The sequence below is a fragment of the Curcuma longa genome, chromosome 20, assembly GCF_044706935.1.
Source record: "Curcuma longa cultivar G26 ecotype Majalengka, Jawa Barat chromosome 20, ITB_CL_G26_1.1, whole genome shotgun sequence".
Classification (NCBI taxonomy): Eukaryota; Viridiplantae; Streptophyta; class Magnoliopsida; order Zingiberales; family Zingiberaceae; genus Curcuma; species Curcuma longa.
Window position 1 is genome coordinate 3,372,315 of NC_133880.1, and position 22,578 is coordinate 3,394,892.

At 36.8% G+C, this 22,578-nt stretch overlaps 3 protein-coding genes across 3 annotated transcripts; 2 read left to right on the forward strand and 1 right to left on the reverse strand.

The window, feature by feature from the left end:
- On the forward strand, positions 1-9,624 carry LOC141813865 (protein RETICULATA-RELATED 4, chloroplastic-like). Its single transcript, XM_074701862.1, has 8 exons — positions 1-547; positions 1,365-1,433; positions 4,101-4,232; positions 4,306-4,359; positions 4,479-4,523; positions 6,784-6,923; positions 9,039-9,164; positions 9,546-9,624. Exons 1-8 carry the CDS (start codon positions 26-28, stop codon positions 9,598-9,600), a joined length of 1,143 nt encoding a protein of 380 aa, XP_074557963.1. The 5' UTR covers positions 1-25; the 3' UTR covers positions 9,601-9,624.
- Positions 9,625-10,271: 647 nt separating this feature from the next.
- Positions 10,272-12,849, reverse strand: LOC141813978 (sm-like protein LSM5). The gene is made up of 4 exons (XM_074701982.1): positions 12,708-12,849; positions 12,512-12,635; positions 11,705-11,777; positions 10,272-10,586 (listed from the first exon to the last, which is right to left on the reverse strand). Exons 1-4 carry the CDS (start codon positions 12,739-12,741, stop codon positions 10,554-10,556), a joined length of 264 nt encoding a protein of 87 aa, XP_074558083.1. The 5' UTR covers positions 12,742-12,849; the 3' UTR covers positions 10,272-10,553.
- Positions 12,850-16,034: 3,185 nt separating this feature from the next.
- On the forward strand, positions 16,035-17,891 carry LOC141813756 (uncharacterized). Its single transcript, XM_074701739.1, has 3 exons — positions 16,035-16,187; positions 16,323-16,398; positions 16,481-17,891. The coding sequence occupies exons 1-3, from the start codon at positions 16,149-16,151 to the stop codon at positions 17,683-17,685; spliced, it is 1,320 nt and encodes a 439-aa protein (XP_074557840.1). The 5' UTR covers positions 16,035-16,148; the 3' UTR covers positions 17,686-17,891.
- Positions 17,892-22,578: the final 4,687 nt, after the last annotated feature.

Genomic DNA, 22,578 nt, shown 5'->3' on the forward strand with positions numbered 1-22,578 from the left:
CCAACCACTCCTCTCCGCCCCGACCATGGCAGCCGCGGCTCCCGGAGGGACGTCCCTCTCCAACCTTCGCTTCCCTTCCCCCAACTCCTTCTCCCGCCGCGCTTTTGCCGCTCCCTCCACCGTCATCTTCCTTGGCCCCTCGCTACCTCCCCGTCGCCTCCGAATCTCGCTACCCTCCCCCGCCCGTCGCTCCATTGCAACCCGATCCGGCCGAAGCGGGGGCTTCGGGGACGGCGGCAATGGCGGAAGTGGAGGTGGCGGGGGCGACGGAGGGGAGAGCGGCGAATCGGGCAATAACAACCGCGCCGAAGCGTGGCTCGCCCTGGCAAAGGCTGAGCGAACGCTGGAGAGCCTCCCTAAGGACTTGGCCGACGCGATCGAGAATGGGAGGATCCCCGGATTGATAGTGCAGCGGTTTTTTGAGCTCGAGAGGTCGCCGGTCTTTCGCTGGCTGCTCCAGTTTGGGGGATTCAAGGAGCGGCTCCTCGCCGACGACCTTTTCTTGGCTAAGCTCGCCATGGAGTGCGGCGTCGGCATCTTCACCAAGGTGTTTTATTCTATCCCTTGGGAAAGCATCCGTGCTCTATATGTCTGTCCATTCACAAAATTTGGCCTGTGTTATCGTGGATCCGTTCATTGTATTCTAGGTGTCTCGGGTACTCGCAATGGCTGTTCTTTCCTAGAAATGGGAACGAACGGGGTTGCCTTTCTCTTCTATTGGACAGTGTTCTCTACCATTCTCGTTGATGATGCTTCGACTAATTTCTCTTAGTCATGCTTTTGCCGCTTTCCCATTTCCACTTTCTCATGATGTAGGTGCTTTACCATTTCTTGGATGAATGATTCCTGAGTAGGAAGCAAGAGGAGCTGGGGAGGGAAAGTAACAAAAAAATTAATAAAGGAAATGAACTATTTGTGTTCCTTTCCCTGTTCCTTCTCTCTACCCTACTATTCAAATAGTTATCCCAATGAAGAAACTGTTCTCAATAATAGTTATCTGAATTGGTGGCACAGAATAATATTCCAGCAGGATAACTATTATCAATCTTCAGAAATCGCTTCCAATACCCCAAGCAGACACAACACACGTTTGGTTGTTTTTCCCTGCCTAGATTTTATGCCACACATGCAGTAACTGAATAGGACGGTCAGTTTTCTAGCTGAGTCTGTGGTTGGTCATTCATATTTGTTTTGACATCGATGTCACTTTACTTTCTACTATTTACAGCATAGCATGCATTCAAGCATCTAATGATTTTTCCTTTCATAGAGACCTCACCATCTTATTCATTTATGCATATCTTAATTTTCAAAGTATCTTTGTCTTCATCTAATCTTGATCTATTGGGCTTACTTGTTTTTAGACAGCTGCTGAATGGGAGCGTCGCAGAGAGAACTTTGTGAAGGAATTGGATTTCGTTATCTGTGATGTGGTATGTATAAAGGCGTGATGCTTCCTTTATTGTCTATTTAAGTAAGTTTGATGTTCAAAGGCTCTGGTAATTAGTCTTTTTTCCCTTTATTTGAGAATGATTCAACTTCTCAGTTATGGTATATTGTTCTCACATTCTTATATGCAATGAGGAAATGGAATAATTGCAATTAAAAAGTAGGACAGAACCTAATCAATTCCAAAATGACTAGCCACTCGGAAGGGAAATAACCTGTCATATAAGTTCTCGAAGAAAAGAACAGCGATCTTGTAAATTGATAGACAAGAAAATTAATGAAGAATTTGTAAATGGGTGCCTTTCTATTATATCCATTTCCTTAAATTAACTACATTCTTTTTCATAGATATGATTATAGAACATAACTAGAGAGTAACCAACTACACAACTAACTACTAAGAAATCAATTGCATAGCTACATACAACTTGCCATTTTTACCCACGCTGTAGGTGTAAGTATGTAGCACTTGACTGTTATGTAGTATGCTCGCAACAATACTTCAGACTTTTGACCACACACTTTAAGTTAGACAGTCTCTGTTGATGCAAGACTGGGAATAGAACAACCCTCAGAACTCAAGGAAAAACAGATCTGCCATCATCGAGGAAGTGGGATCTAGTGGAGGTTGGAAGGGTAATAAAGATGCAGTCTTGAACAGGAAAAGAGAGGCAAGAAGAAGGATTGCACAAACAACTGTTCGCATGGTTATGCATATGCTTATAGGCAGGAAGAGTACAGGAGGCACAAATAACTATCATGTTTACATTGTTATGCATATGCTTATAACAACAGTGGTTAACGATGACTAAAAACTACAATTCTAAAGCATAGCGGCAGATGATCTGTTGCCTTAGTTCCAAAGTTATCTGAAAGAAGTACCTAAAAAGCATTCAAATGTAAGGCAGAGTGAATTGCACAGCTGAAATAAATGTCCTTACTTTTCTTTGGTTGTTTTCCTAGTAAGGAAGGAAAGTACGAGGAAGGGAAGTGAGGATAAGGAAAGAATTTAATTGGGAATGATAAAGAAATTAATCCTTTATTTATGTTTCCTTGGGGGATAGAAATCATGATTTTTCCTGCCCTTTGTTTCCTAAGGGGAAGAAAAGGAGAAGGATTCTTTGGTTTGTGGAATTGATCATTTAAAAATTTAAAATGGATGAACAAAAAAATGATTTCAGTTTTTTTCTTAGTCAATTAGTGGCATTCTGCCAGATCAGCGCTTTGGGCAGAAGCAATTTTGCTTAAAACGAGGGAAATGCTTCTTCAGGAGACTCTTTTCCCCCTCCATTTCTTTGCAAAGTTACAGAGGGAAAGGTGGGTCCCAACCGCATTTCCCTGCCTCCATTTCTTTCTTCTTCTCCTAATATGAAACGAAGCCTAAAGCTTCAATTCTGGAATTATTTTGTGGACTTTAACATGGTTTTGTGGATTATCTACTAATGAACTAATTCAATTTCATGTTTGGAGCTTTGTGATTTATACAAAATTGATGAACACAATCCTAATAATTCGTGAATTTGAGTCAGTTATATAGAATGGAACATTACGGAAAAATTGTTGAATCTATAATTAACTTATGGCTAATTCCTGAAAACCGACTAAGCTTTGAGGTAAATGACAATTATAAAGAAAATAAGATTTGATAAGATATATAGATAACCTTAGAAGTATGGCAATTCTATCATCAATCAATAAGTGTGGCATGTTCACATGGTTTATTTCAAAATCAAATGCTAAAAGATATACATTAGTTTAATTAAATTAGCAGCTAATTGCTAAAATGGACCTAAATTTTGATGTTTCTAAGAAACATGATCACCTCATTGAGGTATTTACCGTTGAAACAGAGACACATGGACATGTCATGCGAATTGTATATGATAAGATTATAATTGGTTGAACTTAGAAGTTGATGTAGTTGTTATAATTCTTGATTAATGTTGTTACAGGCCTCAATAGTTAGCCAATTTTAGCAATTAACCTAATACCATTTGATATAGTCCATATCATATAGAAATGTTAAGTACTAATTATTTTTTATTTTCATCATCTTTGCCTTACTTTCTCTTGATTTAAATTGTTTTTACTTAGATCCCTGTATTTTGGAGTGGTATATATAAGAGTTGCATCCTCAGGATTCTTGAGTTGACATCTAAGAACATTGAGCAATTTGGAAGTTGTGAAGATCATGGTCATAATAAATGAAAACTTGATGATTTTACTGCATTCGAACAACAGATTGTAATCTCAGGGTCAGAGTCCTATCTCTTGTTTAAACCTACGTTGTTTAGTGGACAAAGCTTGAAATCTGAATTAGTTGCAAATTTATTCAAACCGGAAATAGTGATTCCTCAAGATTTTTCTTGCCCTTTTTCATCTTTTTTACTATGTTCTACTTTTCTATTATTCATGTACATTAAGAACTTTATGTCATGTGGTCATTATCTCACTCCATGACAATCATAACATGCTTGGTTGTGCTGCAGTGCTGGCATAAGCAAGTTTTATCGGCATACTAGCTTGCTAACTTTAAAGTTAGTTATAGATTGGTGATTTGACTTGCATATTTTACACATCTAACAGTGTGCTAAACATTGATAGGTTTGTACAAATGGCACTGTCATTTTTAAGTTCTTAATGTTGCTTAGGTAATGGCCATAGTAGCTGATTTCATGCTTGTGTGGCTTCCTGCTCCGACAGTATCACTACGAGCACCTCTTCAGTTGAACACTGGACCAATTGCAAAGTTCTTCTATAGCTGTCCTGATAATGCTTTTCAAGTAAGTGTTGTTCTTATACTTGTCTATAAATGCTTTTGACAATATTAGTAAATATGAATTATTTTCTTATCAGATTGCTTTAGCTGGAACATCGTATTCACTCTTGCAGAGGGTTGGTGCAATTGTGGTAAACTATTGATATTTCTTGATAACCGTTTGTTTTATTCAATCTTGATTAACCAATAAGTCCTTCCTTTATGCTTGACCATCAAATTATTTCTTAAAGTTCTTCCACCTCTTTTGCAGAGAAATGGATCAAAGCTTTTTGTTGTTGGAACTAGTGCTTCCCTGGTATGGCATAATTGTCCCCTTATTCAATCATTCCTTTTTTTTCAAGTCTGATAGTAACTTATTATATCTGTGTTTGTTATAAAAACGTTGAACGTTTACATCTGGATTGATACTTGAATAGTGTAAAATATTTTTTTTCTTCATTTTCTCATGTTTCCTTGTGTAGCACCATGAAATAGGACTTAAATATCAGTAATTACGGCATAAGGAAAAATGTTTTGATACTTACCTTGAGAAAAGGTTGAACTCAGTTTCATTTAGTATTGGACTCATTTACATGGAGATCAGGTCCTTCATATCTAACATAACTAACCAATCAAAATGATATTCAACTTGCTGGCAACATGGTTCTTTAATGCATCTAAGCACATACTAAGAATTACTAGTAATTCATTTTGCATTTATATCTTCATGAAATATGGCATAGAGTTCAATACAAAGATTAGACCCATGTACCTGGTCTCAAATAGGTGGGTGGAACACAGAGTGTCCAAGTCCATCATTGTGGTATAGTTCTTAAACTCATTTGTGACCTTTCTTGTATAGCTTCATCCTCATTATACCTTTGATAAATTATTTATACATGATGGTCCATGTGCTTGAGCTTGTCAACTTGCACACCCACATTTTTATCCTTTTAACTTCCATTAGGTCATTTTTATAATTATGCTAGAGTTGACTGGGAGTTGTTACCTTCAGCAGTAATGTATTAGTATTGAATCAGATATTGTGATTGTTTGAAGAGGAAAGGAAAAGAAATTACACAGTTTTTCAAGTTGTTGTGGCAATAGTCAACATCTAAATAGTAAAATTGGCTCTTGATTTCTACACCTCTAAAATTTTTAAATTTTCACTGAGTTGCATCATCATATCTCTGTTTTTGCATAGTTAATAATTTTGATTTTGCGCTGGCCACCTCTGAAAGCATTGATTGCAAATTCTGTTGCAGTTGTGTCATTGTGGTGCTTTTATGGGTGCTCCACGAAATGCAAAGATGTTGAAGGCTAACATAAAACTGAATTGCAGACAGTAGAATTATCATCAGATGGGAAAATTTTCAAATTATTCTTTCTTAGTGTAGTTGGGATTCTTCTGGGGTAGTTTAAATTTTTAATCAAGAGACAAATCCACCAGATACCATAGTGAAAAAAATTCAGATGAAATAATGCTAACTTTATTCAAATGGTAATGAAGGTTTAACTTGGAGAAGAAATAGGATATCCTCTGCAGATACATAAGGCATGGTTTAAAAAAAAACATTTTGTGTTGATCAGCTACAACGAAATGAATCGTTTGACCATCTGAGTGTCACCTCCTCTTCCTCTCTGTTTTCTTTCCGTGTTAAAGAAGAGGAGGTGGAATGTAGATCTTATCTCAAAGTGAAATGCTTCATGTCTAGTAGAGGTGAGGTAAACAGTCAAGGTTTTCTCTTGCTCCCTTCTTCCTTCCTCCTATCTTTTCATCTAAGTAAACCTGTCCTTAGGCTAATTTTTCAGTTGGTTGCAACCTCAAAACATAGATTAGTCATTGTTTCCATCCTAATATCCTCTCTCTCTCAAGTAGATGTCTAAACTTTTCAATCTTCTTTCTCTTTGTTTCTCATAGTAATATTGAATCCTATTTTTTTTTCAAAACCCATTCAAAATTATCACTTGATCTTCTAAAATTTCTGTATCTTGTAATATCTTCAATTTGAGGGGAAGTTAAGGAAAACATTGTATAAATTTTTTTTTTTTTAAGTTTATATCAACTCGTCAAAGTCACTTTTGAACATCAACACCAATTTCAGTCAGCATTATGTTACCGATCTCAACAGTTGCAGTGATACGTCTTTATCAATTTTGTTGAGTGCTACATCAATATTTTCTATTTGTGAGGCCCTTTATTATGTGTAGCAAACTAAACATGGATCAATATTTATGGTGTAGCTTTAGGGGAGTGTTAGAGTTAATAGTTATGTATGATTGTTAATCTATGTAAGCTATTTTTTTCAGTAGACATTTTATTGAATGCTATATGCAATTGTAATGGTTCTGTTCTATGCAACACATTTTTCTTCCAACTATTGAGTTACACTATAAAGAAGCCCCTCTCAGACCCACTTGCTCAAAATTCATCATGCATTCTTTTAAACAGACTCTGGATTCTTAATAGGTGTTTTTTTTTTCATAAAAACAGGATTTGTTCTCATAATTTGATCCAATACTTATGGAAATTGTCAGTTAAAATATGTTGGTGGATTCTATTGGATGTTTTACAGATTGGGACTGGTGTAACCAATGCCTTGATCAAGGCAAGGCAGACAATTAACAAGGATGTTGCAGCTGAAACAGAGGATGTGCCCATAGTATCTACCAGTGTTGCCTATGGTGTTTACATGGCCATTTCAAGCAACCTTAGGTATAAATTCATGATTTTTTGACTTCTTTTTCTTTATTTTGACTTGAGAACCTGCTTATTTATTGTGACACACATTAAGATAATTGTTTCTTGAGTTAACTGAAAGACTAAAGGGAAAAGGTTTCTGGTAGTTTTAGTAACTGTAGTAGGTAGATGGTGTCAGCGAGTTGGAAAACTATACAACTTCTCATAATCGCATCTTAGTTGCTAGGTAGAAATTCTAACTTCCAAACTTTTACACCAGAGCTTATGGTTTTTCTTTTGACAATTCACATCACTGCCTTTTCATATTGATGCCTGCAATACAGACAAGATCTTTTAGATCACCTAACCTGAATTTCTAGTTGTTTCATCTCTTCAAACAAACTAATGTTGTGTTTTCTTGAAGGGGAGGAAATAGAAGGGAGATGAAATAGTTTTAAGTGAAGAGAAGAGAAAGGAGATGAATAAAATAAGAGGACATGGATGGAATTAAATTCTTTCTTCTTCTTTATTTCCTTTCTAGTAAGCAAAAGAAATCAATCATTTTTCTTTATTTTATTTCCATCCAAGTGAACACAACATAAATGCAAGTACTTTTCAAAGCTTTTTTTCTTGATAGACACTGTACTTGGTTATGAGTACTTCTCCCTTATCCCCAATTTCCCCATGCTAGTTGATAAATATTTATCACCTCCAGTAGGTCTACATTATTAAATATGTGCCTACATTATTAAACATGTTGAAGAACATGTGGCAAAATATGTCTGAAAGCATTATACACCCTTTGTAGCTTGTTCCTTCTCCCCACAATTTGAGTATGACTGTATTATTAATGTTTTTTCCAAAATCAGTCATTTCAGCAGTCACAATTTGTTGTTGAAGAAAAAAAGACTGTGCCACTATCTTAAATAGAAGATTAATGATGTGGTTTTGCATCAAAAATTCATCCAATAACTGGTGATTATTTCTGGCTGAATAGGAATTATTGAGAATGCACTAGGATAGACAACCAACACCGAACACTTATATGAAGCAGCATCTCCAGACCTTTTTCACTATTGGATGTAATGAGTCGTAACCCAGATGGATGCTTATCTCTCTCATTGATTGCATGTTCAAATTCCAATGTATTAATTAGTGAACCTGGAAAAGCATGAAGTGCTTCAAGTCTCCGTTAACTGGCAAGAGCAATTAGAGGGAAAGGAAGCAGTGAAGGGAAGGAGATGGGACAGGTAGAGCTGTTTATTTTTTATTGATGGAAAGAAAGGAGGTGCAAACCTTTATCTAATTTAGATGAGGATAAAGGATAGGTGAAACAAATCAAATAAACAAAACCTCCTGTTAAACCTTTCTTTTGCTCCCACAACAAGAGCATTGGTCTCTCCTCCGCTACCTAAGCTGACATGGCAGTGACAGGGAAAGGAGCAACCCTGATGCGTCTGTAGAATGAAGTCAACTAAGGCATTGATGCCTATGTGACACTGAGATTCCATGGTGGAGTTGACATCTCGGGTTCCCACTGAAGAATATACCTGTCAACACCTTTGATGCTGCCTCTGTAAATCGTGTTGCTGTTGGACGCCAACATTGATGAGACAGAGAAGGCATTGAGGACTGGTGTCATCTACTGGGACAAGGGTAATAATGACATCTCCAAAAGGTTTTCTGTTTCCTGCCTTTTCTTCTGCCCAATTTTCAGCAGAAGCAATTTGGTTCAAAAGCTTTCTGCTGCTTGATCCAAATTAGTTCTCAGGTGTGTGGACATAAACTTAAATGCTGATGGCAGGCAAAACTTGTAGTTTAACCTACTACTTATGAAGTTCACTCATTAGTTTGATTAGGCTAATTCTTCATAGCTATACTTGGCTTCCATGGGGATATAAATCATCCATTTTCTGCTCTGGCAGTCAACTACTCAATTTTCACATTCATAGTTCCAGAAAACACTGACTGGTGTGTATTTGTATTCAATTTCCTTCTGAGATTAGCAACTATTTTATTCAACTTATTCAATTTTAAGTGTATATTTTTTACTTGTGAAGATCAGAACTTGTAAGGAGTGGCTGGATAACAATTACATCTGAGTTATTATATTGGTTCGGTTTGCTTACATCAAATTTGGATGCCCAACAGGTATCAATTGTTGGCTGGTGTCATTGAACAGCGTATCTTGGAACCACTTCTACATAACAACAAATTAGCACTCAGTGCCTTGTGCTTTGCAGTTCGTACAGGAAACACATTTTTGGGATCCTTGCTGTAAGTATTTATTTAATTTGCATTTGAAAAATATTTGTGAAACCAAACACTGGACTAGACCAGTTCGGCCAATTGAACTTTGAACTGGATATAGGTACAGGATTAGGGTAAAAAAAAACTGTCATAATGTACAAGTTCTGTTTTGTTAGTCGAATCTGGTTATTCAATCAATGGAAATGTCAATAGATCCGGACAGGTTAATTGGTTATATTGGCCTAGGTTAATTGGTCTAGTCGCATATTGATTACATACATTAAACCAATGTAAAGGGGAAAAAAATTGCTAGCACCCTAGTCCGACTTTGCTACATCCCCGAGTGTTTATTTCTCGAAGCGTATTTGTTTTTCCTGTGAGTTAACGTTCAGATTCTATGTTGAACAGGTGGGTTGATTATGCTCGCTGGGTTGGTGTCCAAAAGTCAAAAGATCAGGAATAGTTAGCAACCAAAAGAAAACAAAATGCATCTATGGAAGAAGGTGAGCTGGAAAAATTGATTGGAACATTTTTAGCAAAGTTTTTTTGCTAGATCAAGCATGTATGTCTCCTTTTTGATTGTCAAGTTCGATTTATGAACTTGGTTTCGCTTCTTCATTTATGATTTTTGAAGTTGAAAGTCATGGGTTCACATTACATTGCCTTAGAAATGCATTTATCGCCATATTTCTCGGATGATACCATCCTTCCGTTCCTATATATTTTCTGTGAGTTTGAGTCATTGATATTGATGCCGTTATACATTTAGGTTATCTTTTGTGTGGAATTGAATGACATAAAAATGATCCATTGCCTTAATCATTTAATTTAAATATTTGAATGAATACTTTAGGAGGAATGATCATTCTAAAGTGCAATTAATTTCATCTACTCTCATTTCATAGCTGAGGTATAGAATGTTTCATCAACTCTCTTAAATATCACCTCTCTTAAACATCAAAGAACCTTCATGCACCTGGCTATGGTACAATTGCAAGACGTCTAGGCAGTCTCTAGGTTCAAGTACCAACTAGTCTGCATCGTAGGCTCAAGTACCAACTATGAGAAGATGAATTTCAGGCTTAAGAAAGTCAGATTGTTGGACCATCTGCTATGAGCACTTTCAAATCCATCTTGCTGATCAATAGAAAACTTATAATGATTTATTTCATTCCGTTAGTAAAATAAAATGCTCTATCTTCACACACACATACACACATCAATAAACCCACTGAGCAAGTAGATAGCAGTATGACTTGAATGAGGACCACAAAATATCGAGCACTATACTGTAAACTACAAGATATTCGTAACAAGACTGAGAGATTACATGGGCTTACAGAGTTACATGAGAAAATACTGCTAATATTCAATCCTACCACTTGGGATGATTCAGCAAACATGAAGTTGGTAGTATTATTCTGGATCGGGAGAACCACCAGGTACCAGCTGCACAACAAATAGATGTCAATCTAATGTAAAATGCATGATAAAGAAATAAAATAATACATGGTGAATGGTATGAAAGCCAAAGATTATAACTATGATACCAAACGGTAGAAAACTGGTCATTACACTCACTCACTTATCCTATTTATGTAATTAATCTTATTCATTTTGTAGGGAGAAAAAATGCAACAGCTATTTTTTTTCATTCAGAAACAAAAATCTGAGTGGCAAAAGGTAGAGGAACAATTGACGAGGATCAGAGACTATTTTCTGCAAAACTTGGTTTCTTTGGTAGGGAACATGTTGGAATCTCCTTGCGACCTGATAATCCAGCAGGGGTTGGCTATAGAACTCCAGTGTGATATGGGTACAGAAGTGCCACAATGTTTGTGGGGTTTCCAAACCGGGTGATTTCCACCAAAGCCTTTAAGTGGGGATGTAAAGCTCAACCAAACTCACATAGTCTTTGAACTAGCCAAATTTAGAGATTTAGATCTTGCAGGATCCAGATATGCATATACACCCTTGAAAGAGAGGTGACGTATGTGTGCATGCGATGATTGTAAGTATTAATCTACAAAATCATAGTCATTGACAATCTTGTTGAACCATGTTAAATCTACATGCCTTATTCGATGTTGCATTTTTTGTCTCATCTTCTTCGCATTCTCTATGCTACTCGTGTCTATAGTGTTTAAACAGGCCGGTTCTATTACTAACAACTAGGATCAGTTTAGCATCACAACTCCTACGTTGCTATTATACCTACACAATCCTAAGAACAACTAAGATATCATTCACACTATATCCAATTTCCTAAATTAACTCTTTGCATCCCTCATTTCCTACCCTCCACAAAACAAAGTACGAGCCTATTTTGCAAATGTAAAATTACCTTCGTCTAAAACAAGATCATCTCGTATGAAAGAAAACCAACTCAAGCTAATTTTAAAAACTTCAAATGCTTCAAATTTTAAGCTGAGAACTTAAAGGCTAAAAGAACATTATATAAAACTATTCTCCTCTCAAAAAATGAAAAATCAAACTAATGCTGAAACAAGATAAATATGACTTGAGGTAAGTAATAACTGTAACATCAGACAAAGATGCTTGCTTACAATGGCAATGTTGTTTCCATTTAGCAATATCTGGTCGAGCTTTGTTATCCTGCGCCCCTCAGATGTGATTTCACTGCAATAGAAATTTCATTTAGCATTACCATTTGCAAGATCAAAACATAAGCAGGGCAGACTATTTGTATTGTTTTAAGATTATAAGAAACAGAGCAATGGCAATCCTGTGAGCTCGAGCCCTGTCGCGGGGAGGCGAGGGAGGGCCTTGAGGTGGAATTCAATGTAGTTTCATTGATAACTTTTGGTATGTAGTTCAGAATCAACCTTCAATTGTACACTTACCTCTGCTCCTCCTGTGTCAATGACAAGAATTGGGGAACTTCTAAAGTTACCAGAAGAGATATCAGGGAGTTGCAAAACAACCTTACATATGGAAGCTTAATACTTCTTAGATAAATCGAAGCATATTTGTTATACTTCATTGGCCATCCCAACACTTATATGGGCACCACAGCATCGATAAATTAAAAAGTTGCGGTCCGTTACGGAGAGGGCATAACTTCGACTTTATCGATATTCGATCCTCCCACTTCACTAACCAACTCAACCATGTGACCATGGGCAGCACATTTGTTATACAGCTTCATGTAAGGTTCACCATACACTACTCCTACTTTGAACTTGGATTACGAGTCAAAGAAAACTTGCATTCATGTGGGCGAAAATTAAACAAGGACCATCTTCGAGAATCTCGATCTAGACAAACATTATGTTGCTAAAAAACAATTGGAAGTACTGCGCAAAAATCAAGCAGCAATGGTTTGAAATTGAGAATGAGGAAGTGTTCGTTACTATTCAGTGACATCTTCGAGGACCATGTTGACGTAGACGTCGAACCCTCTGAGGGTTCCGACGAGCTCCTTGTCTCCTTTCATGATCACCCAAATCTTCGACCCGATACACCTATCGATGAGCTCTGCAAGGTGCGCAAAAAAGATGAGGGATCCGGAAGAATGGCGATCAGAAGAGAGAAAAGGGAGGAAAGGACCTGAAGGGAGCAGTTGCGACGGGTTGCTCGCCATGGAAACGCCTTCCTTGGGCCCGATTCGTGGAGTCTCGCCGCCGGAACGGAAGAAGACACCGAGAGCGGGGCGGGGCGGGGCGGAGATGGGCGGGCGCCTGTATTTGTCGTGTCGTGGCCGGATTAGGGCTTCCTGATGTAGATGAGCCGTTCGATCAGTATATTACATTTAATCAGACGGCTATCTATTAGAGAAGTGGCATAGTTTTTTTTTTATTTATTTTTATTTATACCTTTTGCAGTTACATATTTTTATCTATTAAGTTAGGAATTGATATTAGGACTAAGTAAAAATTTGATTAAATTAAATAAATAAATTGAATTTAAAATTTTAATTTAGTAATTTTAAATTTTAAATTTTTGTAAATTGATTGATTCGATTAATTTCACTCGATTTTGATTTTAAATTTTTTTTAAAATAATTAATAAATTTTTAAAGATGTAAACATATAAATTTTTAATTAATTAATAAATCCTTTATATTATTTTAATTAATTAATTTATTTATTAAACTCAACTATATCCGAGTAACTTTTGACTTCTCCAAACATACAAATTAATTTACACGAAATCATATAAAATCATTAAATCAACTCAAACTTCGTAACTTGTGCCCACCCCACTCTTGTTCATCAATTTATTTTTTTTAATAAAATTTGTTTTATTAGGACAAAATTAAGTCATGCGAGTGAGAGATTGGAGTAATTAATGCATCAAGTTGAAATGGGGAGGAGATTCTTCGCACCACATGAAAATGCAGTGGCTTCACATGATTGAAAGAAGAAGAAGACGAAAAATATTAATTATTTTTTAAATAATTAACAAATATTATGCACTGTGTAAAAAATTTTTTGTCAAATAAATAAAATCGAGCAAAAATTAATAAGGCGTGGTTTATTATCATTATTGAACAAGCACATTTTTTAAAAAAAATGTTAAAATAGTACTTATATTAAAAATAATTTTATTTTATTATAGTAATTTTAACTAAAATTATTTTAACATACTGAAAAATTTTAATTAAATTTTATCAAAACTATTTAAATATTGATTACAAGTGTTCAAATTTGATCAAAATTTATTCAAATTATAAAAACTAATCAAACATTATTTAACTCATCAAAATTATTAGAGCAACTTTAATTAAAATCGATATATATTATTTAAAGTAATTTTGGCCAAAACCATTCTGATTGTAATACTTTTGATTAAATCAACGTTGATTTTAAAATATAAAAAAATTTGTTGATATTTTTTAAAATGATGTATCATTCCTATGATAATGAAAATAAGGAATGTATTTTTTTTTATTTTTGCTCAATAAAATTCTTTCTTTAATTTTACTAAAAACATTTCAGTTTTTTAGTATTTACCAACAAACAAGGAAAATGCTGTTGTTTTTTTATGTTCAATTAATAAAATATTAGTTACTTTTAATTATTAATTATTGGAGCATTTTGAAAATACGTTTATTTCAATACTATTGCAACAGTTATGATCATACTATTGCAATATAAATAAAATTATTTTAATTTTATCAAAATTACTCTGTTATTTTACTTGTTATCAAAATGATTAAATTTTTTAAACTTAATTAAAATTAGTTTAACTTGTTAAAATTACTTCAATATAATAATTATAGCAAATACAATAATTCTCATTTTTTAATTTAGATATTCAATTCAATTAATTCTAGAGATGATTAATTCGATTCCATAGGAATTTTCTATCCACTATTAAGATATATAAATTGAAAAATATTCTAACGAATGATTTTACATCATAAATTTTTTAAAATTTTCAATTATAATATATTTAATATGAGATAAATTTTTTGTTATCTAAAGAGTTCGTCTTATATTTTATCTCTTATTTTGATTAGGGTAAATTTAATTCTTACATTGTCGCGATTGAGAGGGTTGATAAAGTTTTTAGGGTATGACTGACTTAGTTATTGTGAGACAAATTTATTGAAATGGGTAAAAGTTGAATCTCGATAAAATTAAGATAATGTCTTCTTTCTAGTAGTCAATTGTAATTTTTTTAATTACTTTTATAGATAATTGTAAAATTGATTGTGTAAGATTATTGGATCACCAAATTTTATGTTTTTTTTTATTGAAAAAGAAAGGATTGATGAAGCTCTCAAACCAAAAGCAATAGAACCACTTCATCACTCTTATGATAATGAAAATAAGGAATGTGTTTTTTATTTTTTTCTCAATAAAATTCTTTCTTTAATTTTACTAAAAACATTTCAGTTTTTTAGTATTTACCAACAAACAAAAAAAAATGCTGTTGTTTTTTTTATGTTCAATTAATAAAATATTAGTTACTTTTGATTATTAATTATTGGAGCATTTTGAAAATAATTTTATTTCAAATTACAACAGTTATGATCATACTATTGCAAAATAAATAAAACTATTTTAATTTTATCAAAATTACTCTGTTATTTTACTTGTCATCAAAATGATTAAATTTCTTGCACTTAATTAAAATTAATTTAACTTGTTAAAATTACTTCAATATAATAATTATAGCAAATACAATCATTCTCATTTTTTTTAAATTAAATATTCAATTCAATTAATTTTGAAGATGATTAATTCAGTTTCATATAAATTTCCTACCAGACCATTAAGATAAATCAAAAAATATTCTAACCAATGATTTTACATCATAAATTTTTTAAAATTTTTAAATATAATATATTTCATATGAGATAATTTTTTTTATTATATAAGGTGTTCATTTTATATCTTATTCCTATCTTGATTGGGATATATCTAATTCTCACATTGTCGTGATTGAGAGGGTTGATGAAGTTTTTAGGACATGATTGAGTTGGTACTATTGGACAGATTTATTGAAGTAGATAATGATCAAATTTCAATTAAATCGAGATAAGATTTACTTCTTAAGTAATCAATTATAATTTTTTAATTTATTTTTTTATACATAAATAATTATGTAAACTGATTAACGATAGAATTTTATTTTTTTTTATTGCAAAAAGAAAGGGTAGATGAAGCTCCCAAACCAAAAGCAATAGAACCACTTCATCACTCCGCTGGGATCATGATTTCAGTTGGCCTGCCCTCAACTTGTTGACCGAGAAGAAATCAGGCATTAAAAAGTTAAAAGTAAAACATACAAACCAATTTAAAAGATCTAAAAAAGAAGATAAAATCATTTAAAAAAAAAACAAGGAAAAAAAAAGAAAGACAGAGAAGGTGGCACTGCTTTTTTCGCTGCATGCACCACAACATGCACCACAATGCCATTAAATAATGCAACCCTAAGGCCTCAAGAACCTACACAGATCTCCCTCGGCCTAAACCTTCTGCCCAATCCTGAGCAACTCCCGAGTTCTTCCTCCTGCACAATTTTCCTGATCCTCAAACAATGAGCAAAGAAGAAGCCAACAAGTTTTTAAAGTTTCAGGTCTGCTTCCTTTACTTCCTCCGAACTCAATTCCACAAAAAAAAAAAAGCTTTTTTTTTCTTTTCTTTTCTTGTTCCTGTGAAGATTCACGATGTTTCATGTTTCTTGGTGAATCTCTTGCTCCACCGGCGGCAGACGTGTGTTCTGAAGCTGAACATTTGCTGCGACGGCTGCAAGAAAAAAGTAAGAAGAGTGCTCCACAAGATCGAAGGTATTTTGACACCTCAGGAAATTTTTGTTCTTGATGAATGTTTTTTCAAAGGTTTTGTGCACTGATTTTTGATCTGGTTTAGGGGTGTACACTGTGGCAGTAGATGTGGAGGAGAAGAAGGTTACTGTGACAGGGAGTGTGGATCCGGCCACTCTCATCAGGAAGCTCAACAAGGCTGGCAAAAATGCCGAGCTTTGGCCGGCCAAGGGAGGAGGAAAGCAGCAGAACCTCCCCGGCATGCTCCAGAACACTCAGCTAGAGCATGGCAAAGGGCAGCAGAAGCCGCAAAAGGGTGGCGGCGGCGGCGGCGGCGGAATCAAGGAACAAAAGTTTCAGCAGCAGCAAGGTCAGGGAAAGGGGCTCAAAGATTTGAAATTTCCCAGCTTGAAGGACCTCAAGCTGCCTTTCAAGAAGGATGATGGCAAGAAGGTCAAGTTCAATCTCCACCCCAAGGGGGATTTCGACGGCGGAAGCGACTATGGCGACGAAGATGACGACTTCGACGACGAGGACGACGATGAGGACTTCGACGACATGGACGATGAGTTTGGCGGCGGCGGCGGCGGCATGATTAGTGACCCCAAGATGATGGTCAAGCCTTCTCCCATGGCGAACTTTAATCAGCCTACTGCACAAGGCAAGAAAGGTGGTGGCGGAAAGGGCGGAGATCTACTTCAGGTGATTAACAAGGCCATGGGAGGCAAAAATGGTGGTGGTGGTGGAGGAGGAGGAGGAGGAGGAGGTAAAAATGGCGGTGGTGGAGGAGGTGGTGGTGGTAAAAAAGGCCATGGAGCCGACGAGAGCAAGAATGGCGGAGGTAACAACAAGAACAATGGTAGGGCTCAAGGTAACCATGGCAATCCATCACCAAACAAGGGCGGCGGTGGCGGTGTGGGATTAGGAAGGGGCCTTCCGATGGGCCAACCCAACATGATGATGGGCCAAATGGGAAATTTTCCGGCCGCCGGAGGCATGCCGCATCATCCGGGCTATTTCCCTCCCGGGGCAGTGCCGCCGGAGATGATGATGGCCGGGGGAAACCCCTACCAGCAGCAGCAATACCTGCAGGCACTGATGCAGCACCAGCAGCAGCAACAACAGAGGCTGATGATGATGAACGGACCAGACCGGCAACCGCCGGCTTTCCCACCGATGCAAATGGGATACGGCTACGGCCACGGCTACGGCCGACCAGTCTACACCCCTCCGCCGCCGCCGCCGCATCCCCACGGGGAAGCATACTCCATGTTCAGCGACGAGAACCCCAACAGCTGCTCAGTTATGTGAAAGCTAAGAAGCCAAATGTTCCTTTGGTGTGCCTTGTTGCTTCATCTGTTGTTATCTTCATCAATTGTGTTGCTTGCTCCTAGTGCTTCAGCTGTGTCTCCTGGTTCTGTGCTGAAACACCCCAAAAACGACGATACGTTTACTGCTTATAAGTCTGGAATGTCTGTAATTGTAAGCAAGGAAAACTAGCTAAGTTTGAAGTTTGATCGATGCTGCTGAACTAAACAACACTGATGTTCCAATCACGATCTCTCTCGTTCAGTCGATCGGTTGGTCGTAGATGCGCTGCCGCGATGGCACACTCGCGGTGGCATGTTTAAACTTCTTCAGTTTGGTGGGAGACAGAGGGGGCCCTTGTTGAGGGGGACAACACTCATGATCTTCCACCTCCTCCAGGTTGCCCTGCATGGTTTGGGGGAAGTAAAGCTGAAGGCTTCAGCTTGTGCCCTGCTAATGGGGGTACATCCATGTAACATCCGGATTATTTTTCCCTATTTTAGGGATTTTAATTAGATTTAAAATTCTAATGAAAGTACCTTAGTTAAATGATAGAAGAGAGTTTAATAAAATAAAATGGATAAAAAGGTTTGTCTCGCGAAGACGAATCCAACGAGACCAAGTTTGACCAAATCGGAGGTCGTTTGAGGGCTGAACCAGGAGAACCAAGATTGAACCGAGGTTCACTACAGCAACCGGTTCAAGGATTTAATTTTAACCCGGTTTAATCAAACCCTGTTCATCGGGTTAATTTTTCGGATTTTTCCCTGGTCGCGTCGCGCGCTCCGGCTTCTTCGCAACCGACCGCGTCCGACAGCGAGAAAAGGTCGGCGGCCGCAGCTATAAGAAGGAGGGAAGTATCGAAGGCAAGGAGAACCCTACCCTTCTCCTTACTCCGCCGCCGCCTCCGCCTCCGCCCTAAAAGCCCTAGCCGACCCTCAGCCTATTCCCCTGCTCCGCAGCGCCGTCGGCCACCACGAAAAGAACCCCAAGCCGCTGCCTGTTCGCGTGGAGGAGACGCCGGACGCCGCCGAACCAAGATCCCTAGCCGAGCTCCTCCGCCGCCGACAGTCGCCGACGTCGCTGGGCCGCTGCCCTTCGCCGCCGCCGCGTGAGAAGGCGCCGCCGCTCCCCTGCGACTGCCGACGCCAGCACCGCCGACCGCCGATTGCCGCCCGACGCCGCACGCCGTAGCCTGTGACGCCCCTGCCCGGGCCCCTGCCCTGCCGTGATCTGCTGCCCTGTTCACGTGGGGAAGAAGACGCAGCAGCAGAACGTCAATTAACTGTATTAATTAACACTAAGGTCACGCGAAGAAGGTGCTAGAGCACCCCGGAGAAGGTCTCCGATTTCACAAACCTTAACGTTAAAACCCTACTGAGCAGACAAGGTAAGTACCTCTCACCTGCAGTATAAGTAGCTCCGTTCGTATGCATAAATCCACAGTTTTAGTTATTCGAAAATTTATGTATGTATGTGGAGATTGTTTCTCTTACAGAATGTTTATGAAAATAATTTACCTTGCCTCAGTAATTATGGACTCAGTTCGTCCATGGGTGGGCTCCTAGATCGCCCCTAGGCCCTAGATCGCCTAGTATATGCAAGGTTAAAGAGAAAAGAATGATTAAAGAAAGTATTTTACTTTTATGTGACATGTGCTTGGACTCAGATCGTCCATGGGTGGGCTCCTAGATCGCCCCTAGGCTCAGATCGCCTAGTAGTACCCTAATGGGTTCGGGATTAGCTACCTCGGATCTATTTAGGGATGCGCGCATAGTTAGCACAATGCCGGGCCCACAGCAGGATGATTACTATTTTCACTTACTATATGTATAAGTTTTCAAAAGTTCATTACTAACTTGAAGTGAAAGTAGTTTGTTAATATCATGTTTATTTTAGTTATGATTTTAGTCCATGTGCTTGTTATGATGCGTATACCATGATATTTATCTAGCTTATCTGTTTCAGTAGCAATAAATTATAAGTATGAAATTATTTCCTTTCATATTGTTCAAAAGCATGATTTTAAAATATGCATCGTTTTGTGAGTAGGATGGTACTTACTAAGCTTTATGCATATAGTTGTATTTTCCTTGTACTGCAGATAAGGACAAAGAAAAATTTGAGTAGCGGAGGCAGCAGAAACGATGCGAAGTGTGTGCTGTGGTGGAACTTAGAATAAAGACCCTCGGGAACTTGCATCATTAAGAATGTTAAAGACTAGTTTTTACAAGTTATTTATTTTCCGCACGTTCGAATGTTAACAATTATGGTAGTTCTATGCATTATATTATCCATTTGGGAGCATGTGTTTACTCAATCATTACATAGTAAGAAAATTTAAATTAATAGTAGATTTTAGCAAGCAAGTAACGGATCGTCTTGGGGTAAAAAGGGCGGTCGTTACAATCCATGGCAGAAACCCAAAAGTTTTAGGTTATGACAAAGTGTGTGTGCCTCCCTAATTCGCTAGAAAAATGTTTCCCTTGTGAGTTAACTTCTACCGAATTGCATAGGGTGTCGATCAGGTTTTACTTCTCGAGGCCTTTTGTTTTGACTAAGCTTTGGTTCGTCGCGAATTGCATAGATTTGCATTTTACCCAACCCTTTGTTGTGATTAGCTAGGTGTTTATGTTCTCGAGCAATCTCTACCTCTCGATGCTTCATCCCTTCTTGCTCTTTTTCAGTCCATCTTTTCAAATCTTCCGCGACTATCCTTGCATTCGTATAGTCGAATGATACGCAAAACAAAAATTCTTTTTGTAGATTTTGATCGTTATATAATGAATCCTTTGATCATCTCACACAAAATAGAGCTATATATCTCTTCTTTAAATAGGAAAGATTGTTCTTGTATACTAATAAGCATCAAGAATCAGAGTATCCTACATGCTCATCTAGATCATATTGGTGCTACAAGACGCGAGAGACCGACTTGTCCCTTCACACCGATCTAGATACTTTCTCCTTTTGCTCTCCGAAATTGTATCCATCTTCTTTAGATCGTAGATACACTTTGCATCAGCAATGCACATAAACGACTTAGATACACCGGAGTAGTACTCCGATAATCCTTTCCTCCTAAAGAATATGAAGCAAACAAGATGTGCAAATGTCGATAGAAAATAACATCAACGAACACAAATTGATCTAGAGGCATTTACTTTCGCGGGAGATGAGCCTTCAATTCACCCATGTCGAATGAAGAAAGAGCATCACCCGAGTTATCGGAGCTTGACATTGTAATGTGAGTTGAGAGGAGATAGCAATTGAAACAATGACGATGAGGAACATATATAGAGTTGAAACAAAGGTTAAGAGAAAAGAGCTCGACAAGCTCTTAAGATATTGATGGATTTGCGTAAGTAGCGGTTTGATGACTATATCGTAAAAGACTTTTAAGCAGGGCACTATTTTCTTTCATACACATATTTATAGATAGAAAATTATTATTTTTTAATTTGTGACTTAAGACACAATTTTTCTAGTGGACCAATTTTATGATAGTGTGTATTTACATTTTTCTTATTTTTGTATTGTTAAATTAAAGGCATGGCTTGGAATGGATAGCAATCCAGCTTTGATTTATTGTTATTTTTTTTTATTAATTTAGGTAATTAGGTCTTGCTTCAATTAGTTTTGAAAGTGGATGATTTTCTTTTTTGGTTCGTCTATCGGATAATTTTGAAAGTGCAATAGCTCTTGACACAACAACTCAATTGTCATATTAGTTCGAGTACTACAGGTGTAAGTTTGCCAATTAAATTTTATTTTAAAAATTAAGATGTTTTATGTTATATTAGTATGACAATGATAAAATATTAAGATAAAATAAAAAATTATTGAGCGCGTTAAAAATAGTAAAAAGGTTTTTTTTTTAAATTTTTCGAGTTGGTTGGGTTATACGGGTTCTGGGTTTAAAGTTTCAATTTGAATTTAGATTCAAATTGGATTTAGGATTGAAATTTTTTAATAATATTTTATTTCAATATGATCCAAAATCTATCTGACCCATCCGAATTGACACTCCTTCTTTAGAAAAAATAAATAAATCCGCTACCTCAACAACCCTTAGAGTCGGATCCCACAGATATGAAGAGAGGTTCATGCAAGTACACAGGGGTTAGACATATGACGGAATCAATCCCAGGTCACCACCTCCTAGAATCGACTTTCACCATTACACTAACAATATTATGCACCCACCATCTATGTTATACCTTAAGGGCATCACCTATCATTCAATTAATTTAAAGGTAGATGATCTATTTGTCCATCGAATAAATCTGCAACCTCTTAAAATTTTCATTAAAAAAATTCAAAAATATATTATAAAGATCAAATCTGGAATACATGATTAATCTGCAAAAAATCTTGAGATTCAAATCTTGAGTACCTTATAGCCACTGGTACGGCTACTTTATGCGTTGTAAAAAGATCACATACTATAATTTTTAAAGGAATGTGTACCATGTTAGAGTTGACTTAATTTGTAAGTCAAGTTGGACAAGGAGAGTCTTTGTTTGTAATATCCACATGTTGTGCCTAATTCAAATTTTTTAAAATATAAAAAATTACCACCTTCCATTCTTGATTGGATCTGAATCATGTCAAAATGTTCAACTATATTGCCACGTGGAAGAATCACAAAAAGTCAAAGTCAACCTTTTTTAGTTCTCCATACGACCGGTAGTTCTCCTTCGGCTTCTACTCGTCTACAAAATACCCACTTTTTCACCCGACTTTAAACGGTACTAGAAGGTGGGTCCCATCAACGTCAACCTTTCATTTGGCATCTCGCGGGGCAAACCGTTCCCTTCCATAATTATTTTTTTCATTTTATCGCGAACATTTTTTTTTTTCCCTTTTTCTTCTTCCTCCCTCTCGATGATTCCG